Below are 11,870 nucleotides of genomic sequence, written 5' to 3' on the forward strand. Positions count from 1 at the left end.
TTAAACTGAAAAGGTTATCTTTGATTCCATAAACTAAGGATTTGCAAATTAATTCATTCTTATTGATGCACAATTTTTAGGTTTGTTTAACTTTATATAGCAACTAAGAATATATTCAAGAACAATCATTCGGGTTGGAATAATTTTTTTGTAAATCTTGTGCGAATTCTGTACAAGTAGATACTTGTCTATATAGATTGTACAAGTTACAATTTCTAAAGTTCATTAAACGCTTAATTTAACTACATCATGAGAGTCATTTAATGATCATCATTGAATTGATCTTTTTAATCTTCTTAAGTAATTCATCTATTATGTTTTTATAACAAACATAACTGTGGGCATTGAACTTTATACTGTGGCACAAAATAATTATCAATTTTTTATTTTGAAGTCTTCAATCCATACAATGTTCAATTATTTTATTATCCTCATCAAAAATGCTATTTTAAATTATTCATCTTTTTTCCCATTACAACTTGTCTTTAACTTATACAAGTAACAGCATATACACTAGTTTAATACATAAATAAATATAGGGTGACGATCAAAAAATAAAATACTCTTCAATGCTGTCTAGCCTCAGTTTTAAAAATGTGAAAATTTTGGACATGTTGTCATTCAAAAAAGCTGACAGAGAGCTACAATATGATGCTTGGTTTGTTTTAATGCGATCAAAATTTCCGAGTAACAAGCAAAACGGCAGACCTCTTCCAGGCAAACGAGAAAGTCAAGACGGACGTCTACTACAAGGTATTCAGGTACTTGGTTGAAGAGCACGTTTTCTGTGACAACTATTTGTTTGTCCAAGACGGTACCCTGACACACACGTCTAAGAAGGTACAACATTTCTGCAGGGAGAACAAGGCTGCCTTTAACATCCTTGTCAATGTCCTGAAGGCCATGATCCCGGAGGAGTGGAATAACTGGTCCACGGACTTTATCAAGGCCAGCTGTGCTTTTGTTTATCAGCGTATTTAAACCATCATTCATATGGAATAAAAATTATAAAAAATTGTTGAATTACCAACTTTTGCTTCAAAAGTTAGACATAACAATAACACAAACATAAAGTTATGTAGGAGTGAAAACAGTATTTAAAATTATTTAGTCTTCATACTGTAAATACTAGATGTTCAGATTTATTTTTTCCTGACGGCGTATCTTTTTTAGTGATGTAATGTATTCTCACATCTTCAAAATTGGGTTGAGGGCCAACGTGGATATATAGCTAAAGGTGATGGAGGAATTTATGCAAATCGTTGAAGATCGGCTTGGGTCTGACAACAAGACTAAACACCTTGTCATCTCTCAAACAGGTTGCTAAAGGAGCGGTGTGAGCACTGCTATGACTTCATTAAGAAGAAAATATGCCCTCCCCCAGTAATGCGGAGCTGAATCTAAAACAAATCAAACATATCCTGCCCTCAAGGACACTCTGGTTGCTTCTATTAGGAGAAAATGAGCCAATTAGGAGCCAAGGAACTATCTCGTTAGCTTTCAAGACCGGATTCAGGCCGTGATTGATGCTGGAGGTGGATACATCAAAAGAGCTCTTCCTCAACATTCATATGTACAATTTAAGCCAACTTTCAAGTAAATCCGCTGAAAAATGTGGGCTGAGTGACAATTTAAAGATTTTTGAAAAAAACACCGATTTAATCTGAACACTATAGACAATATATTTATCAAACTGTATTTCAACTTTCAAGGCTGAAAGTGTAGAATTCTCTCACTGATGCATGTTTAAATTAAAGCGTTAAAGTAAAGTAGCGCAACAAAGCAAATGTAAACAAAAAAGTTGTTGGACATAAAATAGTTTATCTTTTAAACGTTAGATGTCGCTTTTCCATTTAACATTTCATTCAAACAGGTAAAGAGGAGTTGATAAAGGATGATTAGAATAAACACACAATAAGTGTACTAAATAAGTGTTACTCAAACACCCTCTAGCGCCTGTAAAAGAACTACATTTGGTCATTCTTCTTTTTGAAAAAAAAAGAAAAAGTTTATGTACTTGTAGCGCCACTTTACTTTAACGCTTTAGTTTAAATATACTTTCTCATCGACCAAATGAAGTAAGTTGTATTTGGTCCGAATTGAATTCTAGATATGTATACAATTTACATATGTATTGTGTACAAGTTGCAACTTGTACAAACATCGCAATTTTTCTAAGCCTTTCATTTTCCCCTTTCATAATCAATCTTCTTTGTGAAAATATTTGTAACTTAGATTAATGTTTAATATTTTGCTCTATATTAAAAAATTTGCAAGAAAAAAATCGATATCTCCATTTTTTCTAATAACAAAAAGTTATTTACTTTCTCCGTTAGTATAAATATATTTTATATAAATACTGATTTAGTAGTTTTTGTAGTTACAATATTCAATCCCCTTATTAAAAGATTAATTAGATTATTAAATATTGATTGTCTTAGTAAGTACTTAATCTAAAAAACAAACCATTATTTGTTGCATTCTACTCTTTCAAGTCGGACAAGGATAAATTTACATTTATTCTTCGTTTCATTTGTGAATTTGATAGATTTACAATTTTACTCAAAAGTTTATGAATCCAGGGTGGCGACCACCACCTCTGAATATCGCTCAAATCATGCTACTATTTTTAGCCCAGGAATATATTTTCACTATTACGAAGAGCCTATTGAAATAGTCAGAGAATGAAAATAAAAATATTGATTTTTAAGTCCACAATAAGAAAATAAAAGTGTTTTCAAATATTCAGAAGCAAATATTGAATAATATAAAGATTTAGGTCCTTCATTATGGCAATCCTTTCAAATCAAAATGACCTTTAGGCAACAAAATAATAATTGTATCAAATATATATTATTTGATAAGGATATTATTTTGTTGATTCTTATATTGACAAGCGTTAGTTGTGGTTATTTTATACAGTAGAATCCTGCAACTCAACCACTTCAGTCATCGTGAAAGAAATACAGTCAAATCCGGATATTAGAAACTTGTATTTAATAAAAAAAAATATGTTTATTAGGGGCGTCTGCAGGGTGTGGGCTGGAGAGGTTGTAGCCCCCTCCCCCAATTCAGAAATTTTTGAAGAGGTATGTAAGTTCTTGTACATTATATGGACATCGTGCGTTGTATATATTAAATATTTTTTTAAATAAACACATTAAAAAATATGTTAGTAAGAGGGTTGTATCAGTATATTTTCATTAAAACATAGGATTCGGAGGAATTATTAATGATTTAAAAACTCAATCAAAAAATCACCATAAATTCGGACAAGTTTCAGATTAGAATTTTTAATGTCAGTCGTTATTCAAATCATATATGAAAAAAATATACATACGAGTGCAAATGCTGCTTTGAATATTTACCTCTTGGATGGATAAAATTCAAAATACAACATACCTACTCTTGTACGTAAGGGAATCTCTGATCATTTGGCGATCTTGGAGATGAAGGATCTCATACTGTTTTATTATAAGGAATAGAGAGAGAGAGAGAGAACAAACCAATATATATATGACTATATATTGTCACCTTGGGAACAGACACATGTTACATAAGTCAGAAAAATAAAAATAATAATCATCCTTCTTTTGTCGCATTAATATAATTTATAAAGGATCATATCTGTGTTTCCAACTCTTTCTCGGGAAGGAATATATGGACATTGTTCTGCGATATGATGATCTATTCCATGGATACATCCAATATCCGATTTGCAATTAAATTTCTAATCGGATTCTAACTCGAGCCAAGTATCTATGGAGTATTTTGGAGTCCATGTCGCTTCACTTCAACTCATGGAACCTTGGGAAACTATCAACTTTTCAAAGATGTGCTATAATTCTCAGGTCTTGTTTGCTCCTATCGTCAACTCCAGAAAGTTAAATCTTTTTTCCCAATACGATCCTATCAATAATAGTTATTAATTAATACACCACTGTCTCTTTTTGCATATTTGCATTACCGTTCTTCAAAATCCAATTTGTCCTCTTTGTTGAGAAAGGCTTCAATTGGAAGATTCATGTTCAGTTTGGTTCGACTTATTAATAAGGAAGGAAGTCAATGGACTTTCCTCGAATAAGTGACTGACACCTCAATAACTCATAATGTTTTTAGAAATACAAAAACCTTATCTTCTCCAGGATTAAGGAACTAACGATTACGATTTACCACTCCGTTATTGCAAAATACAATTTTATTCATTGATTCAATGCTTAAAAATTTCATTTATTTTGTCTAATTTAAAGATCTATTAATAAATTAATATTATATTATAATTTACAATTTATAAATGAATTTATTTTGGGCTCTAAATTGGTTAATTATTCCTAATATATCCCATTGACTTTGTAATAAACCATTGTGTGAGGTGGAGAATAATATTGGATAAAGAATCATCTTCTGTCTTCTCATATCTTTCCCTAAATATAAGATTTTCATCCAAATTACTACTGAGAGTTTTAGATTCAACTCTAGACATTGGCAATCAACATTACTTGGAGTGGAATTGGCGGGTTCATCCAGTCAGACTTGATATATTCGTATGAACACCTGTAAGGTGTTCTAATACAGTTATTTATGCTTCATCACGAAATATTGATAATTTCCCAGGGTAATAAGTTGAAACGACTCGGACTCCATACGATACTTGATTACATTTGGTTGGACTACCTCGAAATATGTTACTCGCACCTTAATTAATCAAATAATTTAATATTATAATAAAATAATGCATAGATGAATTAATTTGAGTTCTTAATTGATTAATTATTTTGAATATATCGCCTGGATTGGATAATAACCCATTGGGAGAGGGGGAGCATAATATTGGATAAAGGTTCTTCTGATATTTTTCCATCAATAAAAGGTATTCATCCAAATGACTTCAAGATTCAACGCCACACATTGCTTCAAGTGGAATCGTCGCTTTAATCCAGTAAGACTTAATGTTATTAATATAAGCACCTGTTAGGGGATCCAGGACAATTATTTATGCTTGAAAACGAAATGCTGATAATTCCCCAAGGTGATGAGTTGGAGTAAAGCGACTCCAACTCTGAGAGACTCCATAGGATATTTGACTAGTTATAATTTGTACAGAAATGTATTTTATTAGAGGAAACCATGGAATAAGTAACATTTTCTTGCCTATGTAGAACCGTTATATTCTTCCCCGAGACGGATTTGGATGCACGGATATAATTATAAATATTATCCATTTTATTAATTAATGACAGATTAATCATTCTTAACTTTTTTTTTTGTGAACAGCTGTGAATTTTTGAAATTTTTCCACAAAAAATATAATTTTTGAACAAAAGCTTTAGACTTTTCGAGCTTATTTTCCATAAAATTTAATTTTAAAATTTTTGTCTCCAAAATGTTTAATTAAAAATAAAAAATCCCAAAACCAAGATCCTTTCAAGAATAATCCTGCGGACGCCCTTGCAATATCCCAAAGGAAAAAACATATAACTCATTAATTCGGTAAATATCTTATCTTTTCCAACCCTTTTGATCTTATTTCCTACATTTCTCTATGCTAACAGCTGAAATTTAGATCCAGCAAATTTCCAACTTGTTGCTGTAGTGTATGTACACTTTATCTTCTTCTCCCCTCCGTTTTTTTTTCTTCTTATTATTATGATTATTTAATATGACTTATGTAAAGTACTGCTTAATACTTAGTATAAATATGTATTTGTCAGTGGTCAATAATCTAGATTAATGTATGTATGTTACAAATTCTGAAAAAAGTCAATATATGAATTTAAAAAGGGGATTTTACGTTTTGTATGGATTATCTCTTCCGATAAATACCTCAATAATTTTAATTCATTGACTTTTTACTGATAATTCCCGAGATTCGTGGTAAAAAATTTAATCAGTCTTCTCCTTGAATCCCACGTACTAAGAACTGGTTTCTTTAGTCTGGCGTATTAAACGGAGTTTGTTATTACTATCTCACTCAAATTATATTCTTTTACATTTAAGACTGTCGTAGTTTGAATCACAAAACCTACACTTTCCTAGATGTGAATTGTTTGACGTTCAGTGAATGGAAAGGAAAGAACATAACACAAACATGGCACTCCTCTAACAATTTATTAGCGCCTACAAACTCATTGCATCATCTCATAAAAACTGATGCTCTCAATCAGTTTTTTTATTCTTTTCCTTAATGAACAGAAAAAAAATCAAGCTTCCTTACATTTAAAAAAAAAAATATATCTATTAATTACAAGGGTCATTTTTAGCCAAAAACTACGAAGGCAATTTAAAGATGAAGAAATAGTCCTATTATTTATCAGCGACAACAAACTTCTTATAAAAACCGATTCCGTCTTCTTTTATATTTTTTCATTAATGAATATACAGAGATTCCATCTTCCTGAAATGGGCTTAAGAATTTTCTTTGTTAACTAGAAGGGGCAATTTTTTGCCTTAAACTCCCACTCAAATTTGCAGTTTCTATTTATGAGCGACTACAAACTATTTTATCTCATAAAAACTGATACCCTTAACCAATTTTTATATTTTTTTCACTAATGAATTGAAAAATATTCAAGCTTTCATACTTAAAAAAAAGCTCTATTAATTAGAAGGTCATTTTTCGCCCAAAACGTCGAAGCCAATTCGGAGGTTATTTTAAGTTATTAAATGAAGATATATATTGCTACTTTTTCAGGAATTTTTGCAATGCCAATATAGTTTAAACCCTCTAAAACACTATTAGGGTAAATTTTTTGTAATGTCTTTTTGAAAAAGACATCAAATTTATGATTTATGATTTTTTATATTTATGGCATTTTATGAATCACGAAACTTCTTATCAATCAGCTGTTCGAGGAACTTAATCTTTAGGGAAGAAAAAAGATTAGAGCACCCCTCTTTTGTAACATACCTAATAAACATAATATTTACGTGTTCCTTCTATTACCACGTATTATTCCTCCACGCCCTCTCTTCGTTTCTCTTGGTCGTCCTGGATTCCTCTAATTGGGTTATTTTGTTTCTATCAGCCTTGTCAAGACACAAGAGTTGTCCCTTCATATTTCTTTCTCTATGGCATCCGTGTTTGACATAATTGGAGTTTTAATGAAAATTGCTAGCATAAAAATTTGATTTCAGCTACTTTCAGAAGGAAATAACGCCGATTTCCAGTGTTGTATTGTAACCAAGGCCGTTGTTACGGAGTATTAGAGTAATAACTCTTTTTTGAATAAATGAAAAGGTACAGCCCATATTTTCAAACAGGCTTGGAGATTGACTGGAAAAATGAACAGATTGATTGGAAAAAGGAACGGTGTTCACGTCTTTCGTTCATTTTTGAACGATGAACAGAAAAAAAAAATATTGTTTCTAATTCAAAGATTACTACATTTTTTTTCCTTGATTATCAGTATAATTATTATCATCTTTCAGGTTGTTTAAAATAAAATAAATATAAATTGAAAAATAATGGGTTTAATTTTGTATTTACCATGTAAATTGATTACTTTTTGTTAAATGACTCACAGCACACCATTTCCAAATCACTTGACTGTGAAATTTTCGTGCATAAAATATGTATTTTAGGATAGATTAGAGCTCAATTTTCTACATACCCATTCATATCTTATTTTTATTTGTTAATACTTTAATAAAATTTTTATTTTAGTCAAGATGGCGAATGTATTGGAAAATCAAATACATTCATGGGAATGGTTGTAAACACTCTTTTTTTCGTTGTTAAAGTATCACCAAAAATTGTTTTAAACAAACAATGTTGATCAATTATTAATAACAGTATTTTTTACTATGATATCTCTAAACCTCTATGAGTTATATGAATCTAATTTAAGTTTTAATTTTTACAGTATTTGGGCTCCACCCCGTAAACTTTGCTTTTAGTTTAGATTTTTCATATTTCATAATATTTTCAGTCATAATTATGGTTTCAAATCCTATGAGATTTCGACATGATAGTAGCACCGTGGCTCTGCAGAAAAGATTTTAAACAGTCCCCATCCTAACATGGGCATTACTTCGCTGCTAACAAAAAAATACCCAATATATTTTGTTGTCAATTGCCAATTCCCTCGTCTCACTTCATACGTCATGGCTATTTCATAGTGTATTATTTTTGCAAAAAATTGCAATGCTTTATTTTTAAAAGGACAGAAATACAACTTCTAGTTGATCCCTGTTGTATATATTGCCTATTTTGTTATTTCTGTAGTATAAAAGCACAAATGTGTAGCTGCGCTTTTAATGAAATATTACTTGTCAGTATTATAATACAGTATCGAATAAAATATGTACTATGTGGATTTTAATAATATGAAATAAATAAATATTTGATTCAATTAAAAAATTGAGGAAAGGTAATATGACCATGCTAGTCTAAGAGTACGTCAGAGATGAAATGCAGTTGTCTAACTATCAGATAATTTTGGGTATTTTTTATGTTTATATTATGAGGAAAGGTTCCGTGGTTCAAGAAAGCCTATTTATTATTCCGAATAGACGGCTATTTTTTCTTTTAATAATTTTATAGCAATGCTAATTTTTGTATCAAATATTAAATATATTTGTTATTTATATAAATATGCATATTCATCGTTATATATAAACTTATTGCATTGCAGTTCAATATTTGCAGACAAAAAGAAAGATAGAACTGTGATGGGTTTAATCATAATTATTAGTATCTAAATAGGTATAAGTCCATCACTTTACCTTATCTTGGAAAGGAATATAATCCCAAACAAAAAAATAATAACAAGCATCCAAAAGAAAAGGAAAATTTTAATCATTAAAATATATATAACTAATAATAATAATTAATTATAGTTCAGTTTTTGGCTTCTTCTTCTTCTTCATTATCGTTGACTTTTAAGTGATTCAGGCATCATGCGAAGTGCAGAAATTTTGTCCACCTTGGAGAATTGAATATCAATGGGTTGTCGTGTATCTTGATGAGACGGGGCAGCCATGATTATACCTGCTGTGCCTGAAAGTATGGGAAATATTTATTTGAAATAGGGTTTGACTAATTCTTTATATTTATTTCATTCTTTCTTAGAATTCAAGTCATTAATAAGAAACTGGATTTAACTGGTTTAGTTCATGCTTATACATAATACTTTATATGAGTTTTTTTTTATTTAAGTCCTAAATGAATATTTCAGTATATGTATACTATTCATGTATTTGCTAGCAGTTGGAGAAGAGAGATAGATAGATACCTTCAAAATATATTTGCTTGTGTTTGTTTTTTTTAAAGAAATATAATACTTATTTAGAGATATGGTGCGTCAACATAAAAACAATCATTAACGAAATCAAGAAAAAGAGAAAATCACTATATATTATTTTATTTTTATTATTTGTACAGCCAATATTTAATAGACATATTTTAGTCAATTATAGATTTATATTCCAATTCAGGGGCGTCTTCAAGAGATGGACTAGAGTACTTTCCTCACTAAATTAAAGATCTTTAGCTTTTTTATTAGAATCATTTTTGAATGACAAAAATTTACGCAAAATTAGGAGTATTTTTTTTATATTTTTTGAAAGATTTCTTAATTTTTTTCCAAAAAATTCAATTAAATAGATTAAATACCTATAGATATTTGAAATTTTTTTTCATCAAAATTTAGAGTTTGATACTTTTTTTTAATTTAATATTTGACGTTATTTTACGAATTTTTTTTTTTTTTTTTGTAAACAGCTGTTGATTTTTGAAATCTTTTGTGAATAGTTTAGTGAATAGAAAAAAAAAAATTACAAAACCAAGCTCCCCCAAAAATAAATAATTATATATATATATATAATCCTGCGAACGCCCCTGAAATTTGTGGGATGAGAACTATGGCTACAATAGTTAAGCACCTTTATATGACTTAACCCTTTATCCGCCACTCATCGAATTTAACCGAACTATAAAATTATAATTTAAAGATGTTGTTTCATTTCATAATAAAATACAATCTGAATAAAATATTTTGTTAGGACCATTGAATGGTAAAAAGATTGAACTGACAAAAAAAAAAAAAAAAAAAACTGATTAGAAAATCAGTTCAACACTATAGGAGGGTCAATAATTTGACAACTTCAATTCCAATTTGTGGATCCTCCAAAGAATTATTAAGAATAATTTATTGATAACAAATTAATTGGAGAAGATAACAAAATATGTAATCTACACTCAATTTTGATACAAATCATACTAGGTTGCTTATGTGTTGACAAGCCACAGATATTAAATTCACCGGGGAAAAAATGAATATCGTATAGGAATATTTGAATTCTTTTCTGATTAATTTGTCCATATAGACGGTATATCTGTTGAAAATGATCATTTTAAACGATTGTGCTCCTTTCTGGCTAATACGTTGTTAGCCTTTTCAAAATTGGAAGGATTTTGCAAAATTAAATTCTATTAAAATTTACACTCGTCACAATTAAACCCAATTATTTGTTACCATCCTAACTGTTTAAATGTTCTAGTCATTATCTCAGGTATAATTTCTATTAAGAGACCGGGAACACCTCTTTTCCAAAACTCTATGTTTAGCAAAAAAGAGTCATCAAGGTTTTTCACCTGTAAAAATATAAAAATTAAACACACATGGAAAATGAATAAAAGAGTATACTACTATGTTATTATTTACTCTTATTGTTCTGTGTTTTTTGTACTGAACCACCCTTCACTCACTTCAAATAATAATAATAAAAAAACCGTCTACAAAACCCGTTATTTTAATATAGACTATAACAAATAGAATCTGTGATTCATATTTTATCTACACATTTATATACAGGGGTGTCCACAGGATTATAATTAGTATATAGATTGTTTTTTAGGGAGGGGTTTTGGATTTTTAATTTTAAAAAAAATTCAAAAATTACAACTTTTGAAAAACCCAAATTTATATGAAATTTTAATTTTAAATATAAAATTTCTTTGAAAAAAATTTCAAAAATCCATAGCTATTCGCAAAAAATTTCAAAAATTCACAGCTGCTCACAAAAAATTAAATTAAAAAAAAAAATCAAATATTAATTCTGTTGAAAAAAAAAATCAAAAAGTCAGAGCTGTTGACAACAAATTAAATTTCGAATATAAAATTTTTGGAAAAAATATTATAAATATTACATTTTTTAATTTAAAACATGAATATTAAATTGTTTGAAAATAATCTGAAAATTCATAGCTATTAACAGAAAATTATTTTTATTTAAAAAAAAATTTGAAACATTTTAGGATTACGCTCTATCTTTTATGAGCACCCACGAATTTTTCAATCAGGGTTTTGAATCTATATAGAAAGGAAGTTAAATAATAATGATATGTGCAAAGGAAAATGAAATTCCTTCAAATTACCATGTCCTAAAGAAAAAAATGGGTCAAGCTAAAAAATACACACCATTTACATCACTGTGTATGTATCCATGTTGAAAGTAATATAATAAAACATTGATTTTCAAGGCCTCCCCCCTAAGTTTATACACAAATGGTTGGTATGTTTCTAACTATAAATTGTGTCATAAATGATATATTGCATTAATTTTTGGAATGAGTATGGGTCTGATAAGGTACTACTTCTTCAATCTTTTGCTTACCAAAGACACAGGCGACTGTGAATACCCATAAAAGAATGCGATCTAAAACCATGGCCACATATTTCCAGTCATCTGAGAAGGATTCGAAATTGTCTTCATTTTTGACATGCTGTGCAACAAATTTTAAGGCATTCATAGCCTTTTCTAATGCGGGATTAAGCTCATGAGCCTTGTCCAAATGTCTTTCACAGCTTGAATAGTCTCTGAATGAAAAACATGATAATATTAAAAGCAAGTGAAGTTGTATGAAGGAA

General features: G+C 29.4%; 1 protein-coding gene across 1 annotated transcript in view; it reads right to left on the bottom strand.

Annotated features, from left to right (window-relative positions):
• Nucleotides 1-8,775: 8,775 nt before the first annotated feature.
• Nucleotides 8,776-11,870, bottom strand: part of LOC121121295 (acetylcholine receptor subunit alpha-like 1) — a 62,423-nt gene continuing 59,328 nt past the window's right edge. Inside the window, exons 9-10 of the mRNA XM_040716185.2 lie at nt 11,617-11,819; nt 8,776-8,998 (exon numbers count right to left, since the gene is read on the bottom strand). Of these exons, the coding sequence (XP_040572119.1) occupies nt 8,868-8,998; nt 11,617-11,819 (334 nt within the window). The 3' untranslated portion in view covers nt 8,776-8,867. The remainder of the gene's footprint in view (nt 8,999-11,616; nt 11,820-11,870) is intronic.

Source organism: Lepeophtheirus salmonis, chromosome 7 (assembly GCF_016086655.4).
Source record: "Lepeophtheirus salmonis chromosome 7, UVic_Lsal_1.4, whole genome shotgun sequence".
NCBI lineage: Eukaryota > Metazoa > Arthropoda > Copepoda > Siphonostomatoida > Caligidae > Lepeophtheirus > Lepeophtheirus salmonis.